Genomic DNA, 25,212 nt, shown 5'->3' on the forward strand with positions numbered 1-25,212 from the left:
GAAGAGCAGAGGCAGATAGAGACAGTGTGTGCTTATGAAACAGTCAGAGTTGTATGAGTTCAGAGCGACCTGAGTGAACAGAAGCCAAAGGAAAAATCCCCGCCGACAATCGCTGCACTGCCTCAGCCAAACATTCCACTGCTGCCCAGCACAGCCGCTTCCTGTGTGTGGGCAGCTGGACACTGAGCTTTTCGTCCTGAATCACAGGGATATTGGTTAAAGGGACCAACTACTAACACTTTTCAACACATAAATGCAGTAATATTGCCCCTGTTCTCTCTGACTGTGTTTCAGGAGCCTGTGTGTCGATGCTCTGATTGAGCTTTCAGACCAGAACTCGGACTGGAAGCTGAGCTTTGATGAGTTCCTCAACTGCCTGCGCCCAGGATTCAACCCCCCAGAGAAGAGTAAGAACACACATTTCTTGCTTTGTTTTCACACTATACATTCTACATTCACATCATTATCCAATCACCATCCATAATCCAGCATGTAATGTATTAAAGTATCAACTCTTGATGTCAATGATTTACTGGTTCAAACAGTGTGATATTTATGTTCAAACTACAGAAAATATCCACACTTCCAGTTGTTAGAAATTATACAATTAAACATCAGAATCTCTCACACTAAAATCCCACTAAAACTCCAAGAAACTTACAAACTAACCCCCAAACTCTCACATTAATGCTTCATAAACTTGCATATTAAACCTCTAGAGACCCATATACCCATATACCATATACTACTTTCAGAATAACCCCTAGAAACTATTCAACGCACAATGACATTCCAGTTCTACAGTAAACACCAAGAAAAACACAAAAAAGAAAAGTACAAACTAAATCACAAGAAGCTCATATACTGACCCTTAGAGAGTCCAGAGAACAAACTAAACCCCAGAACATCACAAACTAAAACCTCAGAAGATCAGTTAGTAAACCCCCAGAGGCTCACACCCAAAGTACCCCAAAAACTCTGAAACAAAACTTTAAAACCCCCTAATACACATGTGTCAAACACAAGGCCCGCGGGCCAAATGTGGCCCGCCACGTCTTTTTATGTGGCCCGCGAGAGCTTGTAAAATCTTAGTGTCTATAATAAATAGGTCAGAAGCGTTCTTTGACCAAAAAATACATTTCCCACAATGCTTGTCGATTGTATTACCCGCAAAGTTACGGCTTACTGCCACTACACGGCAGTGTAGTCATTGATGTGGAAACCCTGCCGGAGGGAAGGTGTAACTTCGCGGGTGGAATTGGAATGTTTATCCCATAATATCCAGAAAAAGAAAAGTTGATGCAGACGGACGGCTGTGCTTCAAGGCGAAAGACCGGTATGCATTTTGTGTTACTGACCAAAATAAACGCTTTTTAGAAGAGATATAAATTATGTGTAAATATTTATAAGACAATAGCTGATAAAATCTGTTTTAATGAGGTTAATAAACATCACTGTGACATGGCTAGTCGCAGTTTCACCTCAGCAAAGGACGAGGAGGTGAATCACTTATCTAACCAGCCTTTACTGATTTCTGCCCCCAATAACCCTTTCAATAACCTCCAATAGCCTTTAATAGTCTCCAGTAGCCTTCAACAGTCTAACCTTGCAGCCGTGGTGTGTTCTAAACTCCGTAGTTATAAACATCCTGAGGTTAGCAGCGCGCTAACTGACCTGTTTATAATGTAATCCGAGCAGTGACTCCGGGATGGCTGCTCTAAACTGCTGCTGTTAGCTGCTTGGGCTGAAATATGAACTGTAGAGAGCTGTATTATCCGGTTAGTGGGGTTATTTTATTTCATACACAGAAGAACTTAAAATTTTAAAAACGCTCCAGACTGGCTCAGCTGAGTCCTGTAGCCCGTGGCCGGGCTGTAGCTCTGACTCAGTAAAGACTGTGGGCTTGTGCTGCTGCAGCTCCCACTAGTGGTTGGATGAGGAAATGCTAAATCTGTCACAGCTCACAATTTTTGATTTTATATTTATTAAGCCTCTTTTCAGTATCAAACGTTTTGATCAAAGTTAATATAACTTGTATTTTATGTCATTTCTATTCACTTGTATAGTTTGGTTCTTGATTGATGGAGTTTTTGGATTTCATAACAGGATTTATGTTAATAGAGCAACAAGCAAACATTTTTTCCATGCAACTGTAATATTTGATTGAATAAATAATATATTGAGAGTTATTTAACATTAAGGAGTAATTACATTCATTTACATATATTACATTTGGTTACATTTTCTTATATTTATAAGTTACATCTGGCCCTCGGAGGACAGCCAATATGCCAATGTGGCCCTCGGCCAAAATGAGTTTGACACCCCTGCCCTAATATTTACACACTAAGCCCTTAAAAACTCACCCACTAAATCCCTTTCACCCCTTAACATGCCAGAATTTTTGTAAAATGTATGCCTAATATTACACAGTTATATCTTTAGGATTTCGTTTTAAGCATATAAAGGTGTAATTGTAATAGAAAATGTTGAAAAATAGTAAATCTGCAACTGTAAACATAAAATTGGCACTTTCCTAAATGTTTAACATTTTAAAATCAATATTTTCCTAAATACAAATGAATCATTTCATGTCCTCCAAACTGTTCATTTTGTTACAATTGTCTAGTTTTTATATCTATTTTCAATCATGCAGAATTTGGGGTTGATTTCTCTTAAAACTGATATAAAATGATTAAGAGTACAGAGTGAACATGCAGCTTCTCCATCTGTTCTGTATGAGAATCTCTTCAAAGCTCTTACATTTTCAGAATATAAATTACTTATTTTACTGCAGAGATAAAGGGTTTGGAATCACCTACACCTGTAACCCGTATACAGGCCAAGGTCTGTTAAGGGATTGAATACCCACACACTAAACCCCAGAAACCCGTACACTAGGGCTGAAAAAAAAACTCAATACTCAAAGCCTTTAGAAACTCATAAACCAATAGAAACTCATACACTAAACCTCAAGAAACTAATACAACTACCCCCAGAAAGCCATAGACCCTGATAAAACCCCAGTTGTTCTCATATTAACTCCAGGACCTTACAAAAGTAACCCTTTTTAGAAACTTAGAGTAAACCCTTTAAAACCCACATATGAAATCCCCGGAATTTCAGTGTTCAGACTTCTCTATATAGCTGTGCGTTGTTGTGATTCAAGGAGATTTTATTGTCATTCGCATCACATGTGGTACATGAGGTGGAACGAAATTGTGATCTCACTATCCAGTTTTACACCCAAAGAGCTGTTATTAATAGATATATAGATAAAAAAAGAATACAATAAAAGAAATAGAATATACAAAATAGATTTCACTCTTGGAAGTGAAATAGCTGTAGTCATTTTTAGCAGCGCAGATTTGAACCTGAGATTAAATCTGCTTTTCTCAGCTGCTGTTCTGCTGCTGTCTGACTGTGTTTGCATGGGGAGCAGAGAGAAGTAGGAAAAGTAGGTCAGAGTTCACCTCAGAGGGAGAGGGTGGTTTACTTCTTCACTATCTGACACAACTCGCACACACATTCCAGCCCAGAAACATGGCTCTGATTTATATTTACTACAGGAAAACTGCAGCTAGGAAAAGAGGACAGAGGCAGAGAGCAGAAGATGGAGAAACTAAGGAGCAAAAATAGATACGTCATGATAGAAAGAGGGAAAATGGAAAGATTTAGAGTTTGGAGAAGCAAATGTATACCAAGTTATACCAGAACATAATAAACTGTGCTGCATGCAGAAAGTTGAAAGGTTTCTGTGATGTCTACTTTGCTGGACTGCGCAAAATTAGAAACAGATTTCTTAGAATGCTAAGAGCAGTAGTAGTTTCTGAGAACTGGAGCATGTGGTCATATAGTGTATATCGAGTGGCTCTTTTGCCTCTCTCTCTCTCTCTCTCTCTCTTTGTTTCTCTCTCTCTTCTCTCCAGTTTTTCTTTTCCTGTTTTGGAAATGTTTCTATAAAGAATTTAGATAGTAGAATTTGCCTCATGTTTGGTCCTTTCTCTCTCTCTTTCTCTCTCTCTTTTTCTCTCTATCTCTTTGCTTTGTAATTCTTGTAGAGGAAACCAGTCTTTATATTTGTCAGGATGTTTTGTAAGAGTTGTGTAATTTTTATGGAAACTTTCGGGAGTTAAACTCAGCTAAACACCACAGAGTTTGAGAACTGGGTGAAAGGTTACGTGTTGATTTCTTCCCTGTTTCTCCCTGTTCTTGTACTGGACAACAAGAGAAATATGACTTACAGTGAAGAATTCCATGCTTTCACACTGAGGGGACAGCCTGCTGATGATTATCTGTCAGCAAATTCCTACAGTTTTGCAAGACCTCTCTTAAAATATCTTTCCTAGGAAAGAAGTAAGATATTCTGTTTACAGGAGACAGGAGATCTCCAGTTGCTGCTTATGGCATTGTACTTCTTCAGAGAGCTGTCTGTCTTTTTTAAACAAAATTAGCTATTAATGATAATCTGGTAACACTTTACAATATGGGTCACAATTAACAGTACTTTTGTCCGTAATAAATATTGTTATATGGTTAAGTAATGTCAGAAACAATTATTAAGTGACACTAGATAAGACCTGTTATTAATAAACATTACTCATTCTTTTAAATGCTTAAAAATGTTTTAAAGCATAATGAATTGAGGTACAGTATTAGTGTCAGGACATTGAAAATTAGCTGAGACATTCTGTCATAATTTTTTACATTTTTAATTAATGTACCCTTATGGTTATTGCAAGTGTTACACAAAATCTTGATAATAAATATATCCTCTTAAATGTAGTCTTATCTACTTTTTATTTTTATTATAGAAATATTATAAGAATCATTGATTTGAACTTATTCTTCTAGCTTATGGTGATTGTTCTACTGACAAATTTTAACATAATATTTTGATTAGTTTAAGGAATGACTGCTTAACCCTGGTTTAAAATATTGGCTTTAAAATCATATTGGTGCCCCACTGGCTGTGATAATAAGCATGCTGTCTGTCATTGCTAATCAAAAGCAATGTTTATCAGAACTGCATCATAACACTGCTTTACAGTATATTTATGTAAAATCCTGCAACATTACCCTGTCACTTCAGTCCACATGATTCTTTTAGTTCTCTCAGCTTGTCCAGAAATGCCTGTGGAAAGTGTGTCGTTCTGTAGAAAATTGCATAGGGAGACCCCAGAAGCCAGATATGCCAAACTCTGCTTTAAAATAAGTTCAGTTAATTTAAACAAGATTTCCATCTAATATTTATTATTTAAATCTAAACATTTTACATATTTCGACTTGATTTATAAGGATTTTTGCTGTGTTCCACCATGTGTTATTGCAAATCAGCCAAGACAAAGCTAGCTGGAATTAGATGTTTGATAGATTGTATATTTTTGGGTAATGGTTTGAGGCTGGAATGAACTGGCTGAGTGTTAGCAGTGAGTGTAACTGGTGTGTTGTGTGTTGCAGAGTGTGCTTTGGAAGACGAGACCTATGAAGACGGAGCAGAAACGCAGGTGGAGTGTAACCGCTGTGTCTGTGCATGTGGCAACTGGGTCTGCACAGCCATGACCTGCGACGGTGAGACAAACAAAACACTAGATTAGTTCAAACTTATACAGCACTGCACATTTTAGAACTTAGGGACAGTTTACCAGACTGGGATGAAGCCAAGTCATGGACAACGCAGTGTTTTTAATGGATATTTTCTATTGAAAGGAGAATATCATCCATCCATCCAACAAAGTAAATGTTAAATCTTATTCCCTGACTGTTCTGTAAATAAGAAGAAATGCAAACTGTTTCTTCCATTATTTTCACAAGTTATACTAGTGGGAGATTAAAAGGTCACCACTTTCTATCAGTGTTTATTTAACTCAGGCAAATTTGCTTTGTGACAAATCATTCTTGGCAGCATTCAGAAGGAAGTAAACTTGCAGTTTGATGATTTCCCTGTTCAGACAAAAGGTACATAACAGGTCTGTTTGGACTAGAGCTTAAATCGGGCCCGATCTGGCCTGAGCCCGTGCACGTTCTTTTATTATGAGCCCAACCTGATTTAAACTGAGCTTTTTAAAAGCATTTTCAAGTGTGATCCTAGAGCTGCATGATTATAACATTCTAACTTGGGAAACTTTTTTTTAAACACAGTTTGATTTGTTACTTTGCTATATTTTGATTATCACACCATAGCTTTATATAAAATAAAATTAGCCTTAAAAAACAGACGCCTATGTCACAGATTATTTTCTTGAGACCCGACCTGGCCCAAAGAAACTGGTGGGAAATTTCGGCCCAAGGGATCAGTTTGGACTTGGGCTCAGGCAGAGAATCTAAATTCTAGTTTGGACTGGTAAATTTGGACTCCTGCTTTTCAGGACTGGAACCAGCCTCTCCTAATGTGATTTCATTAAAGCACTAGTATTACTTGTAAGCAGTGGATATCGTTTAGTCTACTGAGGACAGTTCAAATTAAAACTGTATAGTAGTTCTGGTATAGGGAAATTGGTCTGCAGGCATTAGCAAAGACCACGTGAGACAATGTGAGAAATAAGTTCAAGTTTTACAGTGTCAGGAGTATTCCAGTACAAGGTCCAGTTCAAGTTCCATCCAGTTCAAGGTCCAGTTTCCCATGCATCCCATGCGGCTAAACTTGTGCCCTGTATCTGCTAGTTGATAATCTTTAAGGTAACAGCAGCTGCTGAGTCACGCTTGAAATAGGTCAAAAGTCATTTTAGAGAACTAAATAAAGAAAAAATGAAAATTATCGTTTTGACCATGTTGCAAACAGAGAGACGGCAAAGTCCACAGACTTTGATGTTTGTTTAAAAGTTCAAATTCAAGTTGGCTTCTTATTGGCCAGATTCTTATCCAAGTTTTAGCTGTTTCTTCATTTTAAGTAAAACTGAAAATTCAAGAGAAAAAAATCCAACTTTTCTGATATTTACTTAGTCTTATTAGTATGCAACAGCACAGGGCTGTGCATTGGTAGTGTATCACAATACAGGGATTATTATTTAGGATATTTTAGTACATCATGTTTTAATAAACTTTAGGAAAATTGTAATAGTATAAACGTAATCAAATGCATACAATTTGAGTAACTAAAATCTGTAGTTGATTCCACAGAAAATGCAGATCCACAAATAGTAGTACAGATGTTATAACTGTTGATACATCATGAAACATTGTACATAAACTCTGGACTTTAAGAGATAATTTTTTTTGTTTTGTTTTTTTGTTCTTAATGAAGGGTTGGTCAAGATTTTATAACAGTAAAAAAAAAAACAGACCGGTTCTAATTCGACCACTGAGCTAAAGACAGCCCAAAGAAATAAAGATAATAATCACAGTTTTATTTTATTTACAGAGAAAAGTCCAGCACCTGAGGCAGCTACTGGTGATGAGGAGATGACCGAGGAAGAGTGGAGCCGTCGTGTGGCCGAACTCAACAAACATCAGGTTTGCGCACTCTTTCAATGACCATATACAGTACCATCATATATGAATGATGAATGGACCAATAGACATGCTCCAAAGTGACTTGGAATAAAATCTGTTTTTATGGACTTCCATTAAAATTGAGAGGATTTCTTCCTTTTCTGGATAGATGACACTTTGGAGACTGTTTGTGTGATGATGTACAGTATGTACTGTACCAGTTAAAAAATGTTTGGACACACTCCTTAATTAATGTTTTTATTTACTTATTTTTTTTGGTTTCTACATTAGAGACCAACTCATCCCAAATCACCTCAGTTAGTTTTTAGGTTTAGTGGGTTAGGATTGTAAAGAGCAAACACTTGTTTTTTTCTAAATGTGTTCCTTAGCAATATAGAAAAAGAAATAAATAAAGAAAAAAAAACAATAATGAAAAGGTTTTTCAGAACTTTGACTGATACTGTCAATGTTAAGAAATGCCTTTTAGGTACAGTGCAATTTACTGATCATTAACACATCACCTAATATTGACGTTTGTATCTAATTAGTATTATGTTCTTCCTAAAAGAGGCACCTGTTATGTACATTTGGACCCATGCTAATTATTAGCCTTAAAAAAAAACTAATTCCCAAAATAACAGCAGTAGACTTTGTCCCTGTTGTTTTATTAAGTGAGAGTCAGTGGTGTGCGGCTGTAAAAGCAGAACTCGTGCAAGAGCAGCTTTGGATCACACAGCCTGATTTAATGTCAGAAAGCCCGTGGCCTTGCTGCTTTTACACACCAATATACTAAACACTGCTATAAACTGCAAGCCTTGTCAAACCCGTAAAGAATTCCTCATGGCCACAGGCTGAGTTTGATGTGCTTCGTCTTCGTGGATGGTATTGTGGCTTAAATATGATCTGTCTATTCTTTATATTCTGCTGGCCTTGACTTTGCCTTGATTTAGATGTTTTTAACAGAGCATCACAAACAAGCCACTCACAGCTTAAAGCCTGGCACACAGGCCAGCAATTACAGATCAGAGATAAGAGAGACATCAGGTAATAAAAATTAATGTGTAGGATTACAGTAGAATAGATAGAGGAGCAAATTACAGTCGTAAACCCTATTTGGATGGGATTAGTTTTCAGTGATTTTAGTCCATATTAGACTATATTAATCCTGTGCAAATCCACATATGTTATATATTTCTTCAAACACTGTGGAAGTGATGATGTGGGGTTTTTCTTATTGTATAGAGGAGCACGAGGAGGCGTTTAGTTTCGTAGTGCATGGCACAGGTAACTTGGGTCGTTTAAGAATGTGGAAAACTTTAGCACTCAAATCCAGAAGACAAGACAAAGGTTGCAACACGCATCTGCAGCTTTAAGCAAGTTTTGTGCTTCAAAATAGCAAACAGCTGCTAACTTTCAAACTAAAATTAATTATTACTCCCTTATATATGTTTATATATGATTTAGTGCCATCAATATTAATGCATGTGATTATTTTGGAAACTTAAATGTATTGTTCTTCAGTTTAGCCCCAACATCCTCTGATAATTTGCTCTTTTTTGAGAGCCTGGTGAAATATTAGCATTAGCGTTTTTATTTAACGATGTAAAACACTGTGTCGCTATTGTGTCCTTCTGGACTCAAGAAGGAAGATTAATTTTTATTCATGTTAAAATAAGGATTAAATATTTCTGCTTCTCTCTCTCTCTCTTTCTTTCTCTCTATCTCTCTTTCTTTCTCTCACTCACACACCCATTCACACTCCTGTGCAGCATAAGTTGGCCATGTTTTCTTTTCCACCTGCTTAATCTCCTATTTATCTGTTGAAGTCATGTTTAGTGGTAGTTTTGCTGTTTGAAAATAAAAAAAAGGAATGAAAATTGCACAAACATATTTTTTGTGTAAATATATTCGTATTATTTTTCAAACATATTTTGCACACACAATGATGCACCACAATAAGGTTATTTAAAAAAACATAAAATATCTACACAAAGGTAGTTCTGTATATGTATGTGTGTGTAAAAGAGAAATAGAGAGAGAGAAGCAAAAGAATGAGTAAAGGGAGGTGTAAGAGAGTGAGTGTTAGTTATGAGATTTAACTCATATTTCATATTTTACTAGCTCACTCTAACCAATTTGCCATGCATACCACACTACAAATGAAGTACCAGTAACCGCTCCCATCTCAGTCATTTATAATGAGGTTTTCTACCTGTCATAAACTTTACAGATGTCTTGTTGTAAATTTTCATTGCTCCACCTCTCCATGTTATAAATGAATCTGGTCTAAACCGAGCTAGACTGAACTTCTTAATCATCTTCTCTTCCTCTATAGGAGACAGTGGAGAAGATGAAGTCCAGCACAAAGGAAGTTTAAAGTCCAGGCAAACGAGAGTGAAGAGGGGTGAGAAGGAAGAAGGAGAGACAGAGGGGATGAGTTTCCTCTCCTACTGACCACAATCAGGACTCCTGAGATGACGTACTGTTGCTGGGAGAACCACACCATTTTATTGTTTTATCTCTATGAATATAGTCTGTTTATCTATTATTATTATTCTCTTTCTGTATAACGTCGTTATAATCGATTTTTCAGTCGATGTTTGTTAGATCGCAGTTGTAGCCCAATTCTACTTTTAGCCTAATAATGTCTGATAATGTTTTGTACGTCTGCGTATCACCAAGTGCTGTACTTTTTGTTTTGTTGTATCACTCTAAGCCTTGCCTAAGAGGCCCCAGCACTTTATATAGGGGCTATTTTGTACGCTGTTGTTATTTTTTTATGTACTGTATTATGATTTTTTTTACCATGTATTTGTCTATTAGATTTAGGTTTTGTATACATGTTGCTTTTGATTGAGACAATGGCAGTTAGATGGAGAAGAAGTGTGATGGAGGGAGAATGAATCCATAAGATCAGCTGTGATGACATGCCCTACATTTTTCAGGGTATTAAAAAAAACACGTTTCATGTCTCCTTCACACTCTCTCTCTCTCTCCACAGAGACAAGGCAGTCATAGTCTTGAGACCTTTCGAAAAGGTGCTAATACGTATTCTTCTGTTTGCAGTATTGCCCTCTTGCATGCGTACTTCTAGATTACTTCTAGTTTGCGTAGTAGTAGTAGAAGTAGTAGATAGCTTATAGTGCTAAAGCAGAGACCCAGAAGACTCAGGCATTGGGAGAACTGTGGTATGGTCAGAATTTTGGATGACATGCTACATACCCAAAATTATCCAGACGCCTCTTCTAATTAGCAGATTCAGTTACTGCATGGTGCAACCATTGCTGAAAATGGAATGCTTTGGAACAGCACAAATGCTTAAGGTCACCACACACACAATCTTAAGTACTGGCTAGAGGAGTGTAAACCTGCTAACAATGGATTGTAGAGAGCAGTCAAAGTATGATCTTTGGAATGGCAAAGCACCACCTTCACCTTTGGGATGAGTTGGACTGACGAATCGTTACTGAACACCTCTGGGATGAGTTGGACTGACAAATTAATACTGAACACCTTTGGGATGGATGAGTTGGAGTGACAAATCTCTGTTGACCACCTTTGCGATGAGTTGGACTGACAAATCTCTACTAAACACCTTTGGGATGAGTTGGACTAACAAATCACTACTGAACAACTTTTTGATGAGTTGGACTGACAAATTTCTACTAAACACCTTTGGGATGAGTTGGACTAACAAATCACTACTGAACAACTTTTGGATGAGTTGGACTGACAAATCTCTACTAAACACCTTTGGAATGCTTAAGTTGGAGTGAAGAATATCTACTAACCACTTGGATGAGTTGTAGCAATGAATATTTGAGTCACAAAGCTCTGTTATACACTTTTTGGTAGAAGTTTGAGTAAAGAAATTCATGAAAACACATTTGAGATGAGTTGTAACAATAAGTCATGAAGCTCTGTTGAATGCTTTTGGGATGAGTTGGAGTCATAAACCTTGGTGGAACTTTTTTGGGATGATGATTTGAAATTATGCTATAAAACATAAATGCCATTGGGATGAGTTGAACCAATCAAGCTCTATTAAAAACTGATAAGATAAGATGGAGTTATGAAGTTCTGCTAAACACCTTTGTGATGAGATGGATTATTAAAGTCCTGGGATGAGTTGAGCCAATGAAACTTGGAGTCATGAAGCTCTATTGATAAGTGTTGGGATAAAATGGAGTTATGAAGCTCTGATGAACATCTTTGGGATTGACTGTATCTATTAAGCCTATTGCTGACTCTTAATCTTTGTGATAGAGCGTCTGGATCATTTTGATTATGTAATTCTGCTTTGATAAGATTGCTTCCTTCAGGTCGCCTGTGAACAGCCTGTGGTTTGACCAGACAGAGCATTCTGTTCCTTTTATCTCTATTCAGACAGGAACGCTTTCTAGGAACAGATCAGATGCTTCTGTGTTGGACCTGCTTCTCCTGCCTGTAATTTAGTTGCTTTATGTAGGAATAGTCAGTGTTGCAGCTCTATTGCTGTGCTCATTTCTGTTAGAATTGGCTCATTTTGGGATTATGAATATGATTAAAAGCTACATGAACCATCTTAGTGAAAGACAGAAATCTGAGCACTGCTGAATTATGACCAGTGTTAATGTGTCCAATTTTTTCATTCTGCGAGCGTTTGATGGCACTGAACGGGATGAGCATAAGCAGGGTCGCCTGAAACCAAAGCATGATGTTTAGGTTGTTTAAATGTTTTACAAAACCTCCAGGTAAACCACTACTCTGGACCCAGCAACAACACTATACCTTTTATTTCAAAGAGCGGTCAGAATAAGGATTAGAATCGCTGTCACCTCTTTAGCTTCGATGCATTCTTGCTGAGTGTGTGTGTACCTGCAAATGTATATGTGTGTGTATGTGTAAGAGAGAGTGGATATAAGAGTGTGTTAGCTTTTTTCCTTCATTTTCCACTAAATTCCACTAATATTAAGGATCTTTTGTGGTAACGAGTGCCTTAAATATATATATCCTTAGCGCCACAGGTAGAATGGCCTTCTCATATCTAACTCTAACCATCTGTTGTAGGAGTCCATGAGGAACTTTGCAGTATTATGATAGTTATGCAGAAGTTATGCAGTGAGTGACTGCAATTTGTCATTTCACACCAACTACACTCTTAAAAATGAAGCTTCGAAAGATTCTTTGAGTTGTGCCAAAGAAGAACCATAATTGGGTAAATGGTTAAAAAGCATAAAAAGTATTTTACAGTAAAAAAAAATCCAGAAGCAATTCAAGCCTGTTAGTTCATTTGATGAACTACATTGATTGTTTTGCTGTATTTGTTTAAATGTACTATTTGAAGCACCTTTATTTTGAAGAGTGTAAGACAATTCATCCATTCCAGTGTAAAGTCTTGTTTAACTTGATTTAAGTTTACTTGTATTAAGACTTTTGGCTCTGTACTGAACATCAATAAAGAATTGTTCCACTATTTTTGGTTACTTTATGTGTCCTCCTTTGTAATTGTTTTATTACTTTCTTTACTCTGAATGTGATGCACTGAGTTTTTTTTAAGCATTTTTGTACACAATAATTCTGCACGGGTTTCTGTATATGTTAAATATTTGTTTAGCATAAATTACACATTTGGCTGGCTAGATGTTTATAATTCCGTAAAAACATAGAAAAAAGTAGAAAGACTGCATGAGGCAAGCTTCTTCCCCTCTTGCATAATAAAATCCTAGTAGCAGGTGCAGTTGCATAACCACCAGGGGTCCAGGGGGGCTCCAAACCCCACTTTTTTAAAAGACCCAATTCCTACATGACACTAAATCAGATATTAATTTTCTGAGAATTATCCAGCCAACGCATGATCACAGCACTCACTGTCCTGTATGTTATTATGTTGTTATATTGATAAGCTGTAATATCAGTGCGGTAGGAGCTGAGCTGTACTGCTGCACGTGTCTCCCTGCACAGCTGACCGGCAGTAAGGGGTTAATACAGTGTGGGCGTGGTCAGGGAGGCCAGCCCTGGAACATGAATAGCGGGTATTTTACAGTGCTCCGGCTGCGGAGCCGCGGGGTTTATTCAGGTTCTGACCGCGGCTCTGGCTCTGAACTCCGGCTCTGCGCAGACAGCGGGCTGCGAGCCTGTGCGGGTGCTGGAGGATGACCTATATTACCGAATGGGGGTGTGTGTGTGTAGGGTCTAAATGAGCCTGGGAACTGAGATTGAGCTAATCTAGCTTTAGAAATCTACTTTAACTAACTAATTTCTATGGATGATCCTGTTTAAATCACAGCTAGGTTATCGATCTGCAGGGTCAGCTGTCTGAGACCCCGGACCGTCCCAATTTCCCCACTAAAACCCGATTATTTAGATTTATTTACGTGTATTTCCGAAGACTGAGAGGAAACTAAAGCATGGAGGTGTTCGAGGGGGTCGGCAGCGGAGAGGCAGTGCTGGATTTGTCTCATCTGAACTTCAGCGTGGTGAGTTTCGACAACGTGAGCGAGAAAAGGCGAGAAGAAACCAAGCAGCTCCATCTGTGCTACAACCGACTCACGGCGCTCCCAGCCTCCATCGAGCGCTTCACCAACCTCGAGTTTCTGGACCTCAGTAACAACGGGCTCTCGGTTCTCAGCGAGGGTATCACCCGCCTGACCAGGCTCAGGACTCTCATAGCCAAAAACAACCGCCTGGACGAGTTTTCGCTCCCCAAGGAGTTCGGCTCGCTGCCGCTGGAGCTGCTGAACCTCAGCGGGAACCGCTTCGAGGAGATCCCGGCGCAGTTCCTGCAGCTCCGCCGCCTGCAGTCGCTCTCTCTCGGGGGAAACAGGCTGAAGGGGATCCCGGCCGAGATCGAGAATCTGACCAGGTGAGGAGATTCATTATAAATAAAGCAGTTTATAACTACATTAAAGTAAACATTAACTTGCCAAGACTTCTGTAGAATAATATTAATAATATAAAAATGTTTAAGATTTAACTAAGTAACAGTTAAATGATGTTGGTTTGCTGCAGTTGGACAGGTCTAGGTTCAGCAACAGTAACTTAAGTGCTAAAAGAATGAGGCTGACTACCTGAATATACTGAATAAAGACCAGATCATCCCATTAATGGATTTTTTTTACCTGATGGCACGGGCATATTCCATATATATTCCAAAATGACAATGACAAGATTCATGGAGCTGGAATTATGAAAGAGTGGTTCAGGGAGCGTGAGATCATCATTTTTACACATGGATTGAGCGGGTTCACCACAGAATCCAGACCTTAACCCTATTGAGAATCTTTGGGATGTGCTGGAGAAGGCTTTGTGCAGCAGTCAGACTCTACCATTATCAGTGCAAGATCTTGAAAAAGTTAATGCAGTACTGGATTTAAATAAATCTTGTAACATTGCAGAAGGTTATTGAAATCATGCAACAGAGAATGCGTCAAAGCCTCAAAGCAATCAAATCTAAAGGCGGTCAAACAAAATACGGTATTTTTCGTTTCATTTCTTTCTAAATTCAGCTGTAAAGCTAAACTAAGCTAAATAAAATTGTAATTCTTTAAAAAAAATGTAAGACAAGTCAAAAGTGTGCTGAATGTTAATTTCTCTCTTAAAAACGGTTTATTTGGGTGACTAAAAAGCACTCCCGTTTATTTACAGTAAGCTTAGATTTCCATATTTCCACTGGAGCTGGAGCATTACCATTAACTGCTAGTGTGGTTAGCGGCTAATGCTAATGCTGCCCAAGCGGGTGCTAGCCGGGGTTAGCAGCAGGGTACCGGCGGATAATACTCACCTCTGGACGGCCAAAGAGCTAGCTTTTTTGCGCGGTTAGCAGCTAATGCTAATACTGTTGGAAACTAAACTGAAATTCGTTTATAATGCTGTACTTCAGCGGAGTGGCTTTACTACTGTAGTCTTATCAGCATCTTAAAGAAGTTCCTGAAGGTGCTTCAGCTCAGAGGATTTTGAAAACCAAACTATGTCGACACATCCAGTAAAAAACTAAGCAAAACATTTTTAGTTTACACTGAATATTGGAGTCAGCCATTTTATTATCAACAGTATTTAATTGTTGATTATGTTGACTTAGCTCTTGATACTATATTAGATGAACTAGATTTTAACAGACTGGTGTCCAATTCCTGACTTTTTTATTTTGAACATGTCTTTCTTCTTCTCTTCACTCTTGACTGCCCCCAGTAGAGTTTATCTCAACTCTTTGTCCCACTGACAGAAACTCTCACTGTCTTAGCTGAGCTCAGCTCTCCGATTTAGAGACTCAGTGATGCAACAGATCAGTAATGATTCAGTCCAGACTGATAAAACACATTCTGTGCTGTGATTACTCCACCCATTCAGTCCCACCTTATCAGAATGTCTAAGTTTGTTTTATTGAATTGTTAAAGACCAATCATTACATTTGGCTTGGCCAGTATAGATCTTTTAGTGTCCAGACATAAGAATTGGTTCTGAGGTAGATCTGGAGATAGTATTGATCCATAACTATTGGAAATGAGGTGATGGCAGAAGGAAATGGCAGATCATGTACTTTTAAAAAGTAACTAATCTAAAATATAGATATAAATACAGTCTAAACTTGTAGTTTGCTGTGTGGTATAGCTAAGTAAAGTAGACCAGGACATAACAACAGGAACTGTGTAGACTAATGTTAACATAATACGTTAGAAAAAGGTTTAAAGCTTTGAAATAGCTTTACATGGCAATATTAATTGAGGAGCTTAAGTTAGAGGTGTGCGTTCCCACTATGATTGGTAGATCGCTGGTTACCATCAGCTGCCGGAGCCCTGAGAGAGCACAATTGGCCTTGATCTCTCTGGGTGGGTAGATGGCGCTCTTACCCCTCATCACTCCTAGGATGATGTTGATCAGTACAAGGCATCTGTGAGCTGATGTATCTGAACCGAGTCACTGCGCTTTCCTCCAAGCGCACTGTGATGCTACTTGGAAATGCTGCATCAACAACAGTTCGCATGTGTTGAGGAGGCGTGTGCTATTTTTTTACACTCCTGGGGTTGTAGCATCACTACAGAGGATATACAGCTGAGTAGCATCTGAATGGGTGGGACAAGTGGCTTAGCTAAATTGGCGGGAAAATGGGTGAAAATTTAGAAATAAAATAATAAACTTTATTTTGACGTACTTTAGCTGATTTTGAATGTCTGTGTACTAAGATGTTTTAATAACCTTTTTTTTATCTACAGGTGCATTCAATCTGTGTCTAAATAGTGTGATAGATTTTTTTGACATTTTACCCACCCATTTTTGCCGAGAGCTCTTTAAAAAATACAATAAACATCTAGTCAATGGTAGCCTTGCCAATATCAACACCAGGAAGAAAGAAATGGCATACAAGAGTTTATAAGCATATCCAGTTTGCTTAGCTGGATCCATGTCCAGGAGACGTGAGAGAGGAGCAGTAAAGAGGTTTTCGTTTCTTGAATTCCTCAGAGCAAAGTACAGAGATATCAGCTCAGGGTCAATAAGTGCATTTACATTCACATTATCAGATAAGCAGTCAACATTTTTTTAGTTAACCTGACCAAGCAGTTTAGTAATAATGAGAATAACTTCAAGTCTGTATGTCTGGTGTGTGCATCCTTGGGTGTCCAGAAAGGTGATATATAAGTGTACATTTTATATACTCTAAGTTTGGTCATTATTATTTACATTGTGTAACGGTTTCATGGTGAATGAACCAATAGAAATGCTTCAAAATGGCTTTGAATTCATTTTCATTTAGATAAAGGAAAACATTTTTGCCCACACCTGGCTTTAGGCATGGTACTAATGAACTTTAGAGAATCCCAGTCTTTTGGCAGACCAGAGTAATGTACATACATTATACACACAGTTTCAAAGAGCAAACATACCATATCTAACCAACAAACGTCATTCTGATATCAAACATCAGCTAATGTTGGAATGGTAATATCTAATGACTTGAGTAAACTATAGCCATAATACACATATCACGTGTTGATTGTAATGCTTTCTTGGGAATTTAGCTAATTTACAGTGTATTTTGTCTTGATTACTGTGGAAATATACTGTTATTTCTGAGGGTTTTCTTCATACAGGTATAATTCAGATTGATTTGGGACAGTCATGGTTTGAGCAGCAGTAGTGTTTCAGGTTGGGCTGCAGTTTGATGGCGGGTGATGCAGCAGAGAGTTTTGTAGGAACATCGGGTCAACAGGGTCCAGCTGGGCCTACAGCCAGTCACTCTCTGACACTCTCACACACACATACGCACACACACATCGACGGCTGCCCTGTTGGCCCATATTAGATACCAGGTCTGTCTATTAGAGCAGCTGATCCTCTCTTTCCCACTTCCGTTCTTGCTGCGCTCTCTCTCTCTCTCTTTCTCTCTCTCTCTTTCTCTCTCTTTCTCTCTCTTTCTCTCTCTCTCTCTCTCTCTCTCTCTCTCTCTCTCTCTCCTTCTCCCTCTCTCTACAGCAGTAATTGTGGAGGGCTGGCTCTGCAGGAGAATGAGGTATTGAAGCAGAAATGAATGGCTCTTTTTCGACCGTGCGGAAAGAGCAGCTCAGTGGAGTAGAAAGGGCAGCACAGCTCCCACTGCCTTTCTCTCTTTCTCTCGGTCTTTCTCTCTCTTTCTCGCTCTTTCTCTCTTTTTCACCCTTTCTTTCTGCCCTCCCTACAATGTGGGAAACCTACTCATTACACTTGCATATTCTTAGGCTTAGACTTAAGCTTCATGTCATCCCATTATAAACCCACATACATTAATAATGTGGAGCCGGTCCAACTTTGTATTTATTGGTTTAGCAGAACATTGGAGGCGTTTCTGTACTAAGCTCCACAGCATAACTTTACGAGGTTGGACATTTCATGACTGATAATTTCATGCATTGTCTGTTTTGTGTGTGTTTGTTTGTGCAGTTTGGAGTTGCTGTATTTGGGAGGGAATCTAATCTCGGATATCCCAGTAGAGCTGGCCAACCTGCCTGTCCTCAGCTATTTGGTGCTGTGTGACAACCGCATCCAGAGCATCCCACCACAGTTTACCAGGTAAACACCCCACCACCGGTGCACCACACACACTTCTACTCTCTGTTATTTACAATATCTCACAGTGAGTACAGCCCTCACATTTTTAAAAATAGATCTTACATTTTTAATTTATAAAAAATTTAACACTGAAGATATGACATTTTTATACAATGTAAAGTAGTCAGTGTTCAGCCTATATATGACAGTGTGAATTTGTTGTGCATTTAAAATAACTTAACACACAGCCATTAAATAAACTGCTGGCAACAAAAGTGAGTACACACTTAAGTAAAATGGCCAAATTGTGCCGAATTAGACATTTTCCCTCCCCAGTGTCATGTGGCAGAAAAGATGATTTCTGCAAGAGTCAATATTCTGTTAGCACTGACAATTATAGAGAGACATCGCCAGTCTTTATCATTACCACCCACTTTACTCTCCACTGTGAGTGGTAATGCCTTTTGTGATTAATGCCCAGTACACACATGATTCTGTGGATCATCAAGGAATGTTAAATGCGTGCAGAACTTCAGAAATGCAATGTCCTCACTATCAGGCCTCACTCAAGTCATGTCTCATGCCACCTTGCCATGATAACATTGGCCAATGTTCAACCTCACTCACAGGATAACATCACACAGCTTCTACAGGATTTCAGTATTTGACGACTTCCCCTTCAAATTAAGTAACTGTATCCCTCTCTTTCTTTTCTGTTCACTCTGCCTCGGTTTTTAATATTTTGTGTCTCTCACCTCCAGGCTTCATTCCCTGCGTTCTCTCAGTCTCCACAACAACCTCCTGACCTACCTGCCCCGTGAGATCCTCAGCCTGGTGCAGCTGCAGGAGCTCAGTCTGCGTGGAAACCCTCTGGTCGTGCGTTTTGTGAAGGACATGACCTATGATCCTCCGTCGCTGCTGGAACTGGCTGGTCGGACCATCAAATCACGCAACCTTCGCTACTCTGTGGAGGACATGCCTGCCCACCTGCTCAATTACCTGGACCTCGCCAGCAAGTGCCCCAACCCCAAGTGTGCAGGTAAGACGAGCTGAGCCGAATCCAGTACAGAAAACCTCTGGAATGTAATCAAGAGGAAGATGGATGATCACAAGCCATCAAACCAAGCTGAACTGCTTGAATTTTTGCACCAGAAGTGGCATAAAGTTATCCAAAAGCAGTGTGTAAGACTGGTGGAGGAAAAAATGCTAAGATACATTAAAACTGTGATTAAAAACCAGGGTTATTCCACCAAATATTGATTTCTGATCTCTTAAAACTTTATGAATATAAACTTGTTTTCTTTGCATTATTCAAGGTCTGAAAGCTCTACATCTTTTTTGTTATTTTAGTCATTTCTAATTTTCTGCAAATAAATTTTATTTGGAATTTCGGAGAAATGTTGTCAGTAGTTTATAGAATAATAATACTATATTGAATTGAAATCCATACATTTATATACTCTTATCTCCTCTTCTCTAGGTGTGTACTTCGACTCGTGCGTGCGGCACATCAAGTTCGTGGATTTCTGTGGGAAGTACCGGCTGCCACTCATGCACTACCTGTGTTCCCCAGAATGCACCTCTCCCTGCAGCTCCAACCCACAGAGCGACGCCGACTCAGACGATGACCAGAGCGTGCCGGCTGACCGTCTGCAGAGAGTACTGCTGGGATAGCACTGTTTACACTCCCACAAACATCCTGTCTACTCTCTCAGTCCTCCTCACCCTCTCTCTCTCTGGTGCTACTCCACCAAACACTGAACTTCTTCATGACATGTTTGTTTTGTCATCTGAGGCCAAAAATGTTCTTTTTTTAGCCAGTTGAAGCATGTTGAGAGTGAAGTGCTCCGGTGCAGTGGGAGAGCTGCTTTTCAACACTACACGCCTCCTCATCACTAACTACCGTTCATGTTCTAACCTAGTAATTCCAAGATACTAGACTGAGGAGAATGTAATGGGCCTGCAGCAGCGGGTTGCTGTGTTTACACAGCTAAAGAGGGTTTAAGACCCGCTAGTGTAATAGTAAGTTTGGCCTAGGTTAGCCCTGAGATGTCGAGTTTGGCTGTAGTATGTAAATGAAATTACATATTTAACAGTGTAGATTGTTGCATGTTAGATTGCATTAATGTTCCGTATGGAAAGAAATGGCAAAATATTTATTTTTGGTAAAACAAGACTTAAAGACTTATTATTAAAACGTAATAATATCATGAAATATTCTCCTTTTTCACAAAAAAGTGTTTTGTTTGAATATGCCGTTTATATTGTTATCACCGGAGATAACTGCAACTTCAAGGGTTAAACAGGGGGCCTCTACTGTGTGGCTCCAGAATCTTCTGAATGCATACTGGTTATTGTAGTTTAGTATTTAGTAGTTTATTTAACTAATTTGTGCAACAAACTCTTAAAATCAAGGTGCTACAGAGAGTTCTTTTGAGCAATACTATAGAAGAACCACGTTTAGTTTCATAAAGAACTACACTTTTAGTATTAAGACAAATCAAGTGCATTTTTCCTATCCAGCAAAAACTTTCTACTAGAAAAACAGCTGAAGAATATAAATAATAGACCTTAAAAATAGATACGGCAACATATTTAACATGACTTCCTTTACAAAACTAGCAAAATATTTTATTTCCATAAACACTATGAACAGACCTAAAATATTAAATTTTTATTCAAAAGAGATATCTTTCAGAAGCTCTATTGCACAAGGAAGACACAAGTTTAATATCTGTTTAATCAAGCCATTAGAGTCATTAAAGTGTTAAAGCAGCTGTTTTATCAGTTTATCACAATTCCCTTCTTTCTCCAGTTAACAAATACATTCAGTAATTCAGTGTGAATTAATAATATCCTTCACTCTACAGTATTAATCTGTTCTCAGTTCTGTTCTCATGTTTCTCCAGACAGGAAAGCATGAGGCTGTGTTGGCTTGTTATGCTAACTGGCTAGCGTTAGCTAGCGAGCTCTGCTACTGTGCTTTTTTTTTGGCGGTGCTGTTCTACACAGCGCTCTACAGCGCCTCTAGTGGAATGGCGGTATGTGAAAAATGCATTTCCCCCTCCGGTATACCATATGAACCTGTATACCACCCAGCACTGTTAGTGAGGTCAATATACCCACATTCAATGCTGGTGGCTTTGGGTCTTAATATACCTGCATACCTTCATTAGAAAGGGTGTTCACAAACATTTAAATTAAATATAGTGTAGTGTGAAGAAGCTAATTTAGGGGTTTCTCACTCTCACTATCTAAACAATTTCTATTTAAAACAGGCTTATTTTATGTAGTTAAACTAACTCTTCTATGCTGTCTCTTAAAGAACTCTTAACAGCACCTTTATGTTTAGGAGTAAAAGTGCCTTGGTTAATGCATGGGTTATGAAATCTTTTGAAGTGCCTAGCTCTTATGAACTTTATAGCTCTCAGTGAGAGACTCTGAGTCTCTGGTTGTTGGAAGTGTGGAGATGTGGAGGTCTCTAAATGCTGTCTTTTCTTGCTAAGCAACGCACACTTTATCTACAGATTTACTGTGAAGTTAACAGATAAAAAAAAGAAAAAAAAACAAGGCTGGGAACAAAGACGTGATCTTGCCTTGACAGACTGAGGTCTAAAATTGTACATGTGTATGTGTGTTTGTATATGTGTGTGTGTGTGTATGTGTATGAAAGAGTGTGAGTAAAAGAGTTCATACAGACGTTATAATGGTCTTACTAGAGGCCTCATAACCGTTGGCCTTGCAGTTGCTTTTTTTTTTTATAACTGTCCTACTTAGGCCTGTCACGATGATTACATCATTGGCTTATCATACAGTATATCATGGACATGACCCCGAATATTTTTGCTGATATTGCCTATTGTGTTTAATTGTATATAATTTAGCAAAGACACTGATTTAAGCCAGTCACATTTTCTATTCTTTATTATGCTCTCTGTCCGAGTCCAGTGTGTGTGCAATTACCAATGCTTTAATGATGCCATCTCTGAATATGCTATTTTATATCATTATATAAGTGACATGCAGCTCTGGAAAAAGTTAAGAGACCACTTCAGTTTCTGAATCAGTTTCTCTGATTTTGCTATTTATAGGTTTATGTTTGAGTAAACTGCAGACAACGTTTCTCCCAAATTCCAAATAAAAATATTGTCATTTAGAGCATTTATTTGCAGAAAATGAGAAATGGCTGAAATAACAAAAAAGATGCAGAGCTTTCAAACCTCAAATAATTAAAAGAAAACAAGTTCATATTCACAAAGTTTTAAGAGTTCAGAAATCAATATTTGGTGGAATAACCCTGGTTTTTAATCAGTTTTCATGCATCTTGGTATGTTCTCCTCCACCAGTCTTACACACTGCTTTTGAATAACTTTATGACTTTACTCCTGGTGCAAAAATTCAAGCAGTTCAGTTTGGTTTGATGGCTTGTGATCATCCATCTTCCTCTTGATTATATTCCAGAGATTTTTAATTTTGGTAAAATCAAAAGCTCATCATTTTTAAGTGATCTCTTCTTTTTTTCAAGAGCTGTAGAACGCTTTTAAAATGGAAAAACTGGTATATTTGATCACAAATACCAATAAAATATTAAAAATATAGTTATCGTGACCGGTCATGTTCTACTTCTCTGAGGCCTCTCTCTCAGTATCTGGCTGCAGTCACGCACATCCATGAGTAGTCGCTTTTAATGCATTTTTTTTTTTTTTAGTTTCTACAAAAAAACAAACATATATGCTGTCTTTGAAGATAGCTGTTACACTCATTTGAGAGCCTAAAACTACTGGCAGGAAGGGTTCAGTTCCTGAGGTCCCCATTAATAAAAAACCTACTATTTCTACCTGTTAATAAAAGTGACATTTTTGGGTAATGTCCTGCAACCGTTCAATTTAATCTAATTTTATATTAAAAAATCTTTAAATACACATACACATAATAATCCATCTAATAACTACAGGGCTGTACATCACCCATTGTTACCTTGCTGTTGTCTTAATTTATTAATGTGCAAGTAGCAATTACCGATTCACAATTAGAGACTCTTATTTTAAAATGTTACTATTATGATTAATTTCTTTACACATATTTAATCTCCATCTTTACAAATCGATCAAATAAGGCATTTCTGTCCTATAACAGAACAATTAAACGCTTTTGTATGACTTAAAGTCCACCTATTTTTAATTGAAAACCCACCTGTTGTTGGGTTTTAAAACGTACCCTTTTTTTAATCACATAACTTTGACTAAAAGTCAAGGTGTTGGGCTGTGTGAAGCAGTCTGAATGTTGCCCCCTCTAGTTGAGCTCCTTAACTTTCATTTTACCTTTTACTGAACGTACAGTGGGTATTAATGACTATGCAAACAAATGTGATTTATATTTTAATCTGTATTTAACTCTGTGTATGTTGCTTTTGTACCGAGTAATCTTCTCTCTTGTGTTCTGAATCTTTATGGTACGTATATATTTCATTTCAGATGATGAAGGCTGAGTTAGTCCTCACTACTCTACTCTACTTCTAATGGTTTTGTAGAAATGCACTTTTATCTCTAATATACAAACTTGTAATAAAGTGTTTTATTAAAAAATGGGTATTTTTGCATTTTTTGTAACAGGTTGCGCATAGAGTGCTGTGAAAGCGTTAGCCTCTAGGTCAAATTCCTGATTTTGTACAGTTCAATGATATTTCTATGTTTTGATTTGAGTGTTCCAGATCTTGCCACATCATTTCAATATAAACGAGACCATTCAAATTCAGATCAAATTCAGTGTTTAATTTTTAAACATTCTAAGGTAGATTAGTTTGTGTTCTTTGTTTTTATATTGTTTTATATTAGCTCATAATCAGGGACACATGAGATTCTCTTAAAGAATTTTTTAATTTTTAATTTTTTTGAGAACAGTTTTTTTTTTTTTTTTTAGTCAAGACTTCAAGTCTTCAAATCTTCAAAGAGCCAGGAAACATACAGCTCTGGACAATATTAAGAGACCACTTCAGTTTCTGAATCAGTTTCTCTGATTTTGATATTTAAAGGTAAATGTTTGAGTAAAATGAACATTGATGTTATATTCTATAAACTACAGACATTTCTTCCAAATTCCAAATAAAATGAGTCATTTAGAACATTTATTTGCAGAAAATGAGAATTCTCTGAAATAACAAAAGAGACGCAGAGTTTTCAAACCTCAAATAATGCAAAAACAAGTTCAGAAATCAATATTTGGTGGAATAATCCTGTTTTTAATCACAGTTTTCATGCATCTTGGCATGTTCTCCTCCACCAGTCTTACACACTGCTTTTGGATAACTTTATACTGCTTTACTCCTGGTGCAAAAATTCGAAGAGGTCAGCTTGGTTTGTTGGGTTGTGATCATCCATCTTCCTCTTGATTATATTCCAGAGGTTTTCAATTTGGTAAAATCAAGGAAAAACATCATCATCAAGTGGTCTCTTATTTTTTTTAACAGAGCTGTATATTGATTATTTATATTTAGCTGCAAAATTAGAAAAGATTATTTTATGTAATTTCTGGAATTACATCACATCCTATTTTACAGACTTGTTTAGGGGCTCATAAGTTTTAGCTGTTTTTTTATAGCCCACCCAACAGATGCCCCTCAGCTTGGTGAGTGGTACAGAGTTCAGGGCCAGGTTTCCTGTATTAGCATATGAATAGGGAACGCTCCAGCGCTGCTGAATACAGAAAGATCTCCTTTACACCTCACATCCCAAACTTGTAGTCCATTACAACACACTCTTTCTCTCAGTTCAGAACCCGTTA

At 37.9% G+C, this 25,212-nt stretch overlaps 2 protein-coding genes across 2 annotated transcripts in view; both read left to right on the forward strand.

Moving 5' to 3' along the window:
• Positions 1-12,886, forward strand: part of fstl1b (follistatin-like 1b) — a 78,155-nt gene extending 65,269 nt beyond the window's left edge. Inside the window, exons 8-11 of the mRNA XM_049485093.1 lie at positions 295-407; positions 5,461-5,571; positions 7,361-7,452; positions 9,767-12,886. Of these exons, the coding sequence (XP_049341050.1) occupies positions 295-407; positions 5,461-5,571; positions 7,361-7,452; positions 9,767-9,808 (358 nt within the window). The 3' untranslated portion in view covers positions 9,809-12,886. The remainder of the gene's footprint in view (positions 1-294; positions 408-5,460; positions 5,572-7,360; positions 7,453-9,766) is intronic.
• A 586-nt stretch (positions 12,887-13,472) lies between these two features.
• lrrc58b (leucine rich repeat containing 58b) lies at positions 13,473-23,143 on the forward strand. Its single transcript, XM_007233069.4, has 4 exons — positions 13,473-14,275; positions 18,325-18,453; positions 19,194-19,471; positions 19,913-23,143. Exons 1-4 carry the CDS (start codon positions 13,821-13,823, stop codon positions 20,104-20,106), a joined length of 1,056 nt encoding a protein of 351 aa, XP_007233131.3. The 5' UTR covers positions 13,473-13,820; the 3' UTR covers positions 20,107-23,143.
• Positions 23,144-25,212: the final 2,069 nt, after the last annotated feature.

This window comes from Astyanax mexicanus, chromosome 11 (genome assembly GCF_023375975.1).
Source record: "Astyanax mexicanus isolate ESR-SI-001 chromosome 11, AstMex3_surface, whole genome shotgun sequence".
Classification (NCBI taxonomy): Eukaryota; Metazoa; Chordata; class Actinopteri; order Characiformes; family Acestrorhamphidae; genus Astyanax; species Astyanax mexicanus.

Coding starts and splice junctions, on each gene's coding strand:
- lrrc58b (XM_007233069.4), top strand. CDS start 13,821: ATGGAGGTGTTCGAGGGGGTCGGCAGCGGAGAGGCAGTGCTGGATTTG. Junction 18,454..19,193: donor ATCCCACCACAGTTTACCAG/GTAAACACCCCA, acceptor TCTCACCTCCAG/GCTTCATTCCCTGCGTTCTC. Junction 19,472..19,912: donor CCCCAACCCCAAGTGTGCAG/GTAAGACGAGCT, acceptor CCTCTTCTCTAG/GTGTGTACTTCGACTCGTGC.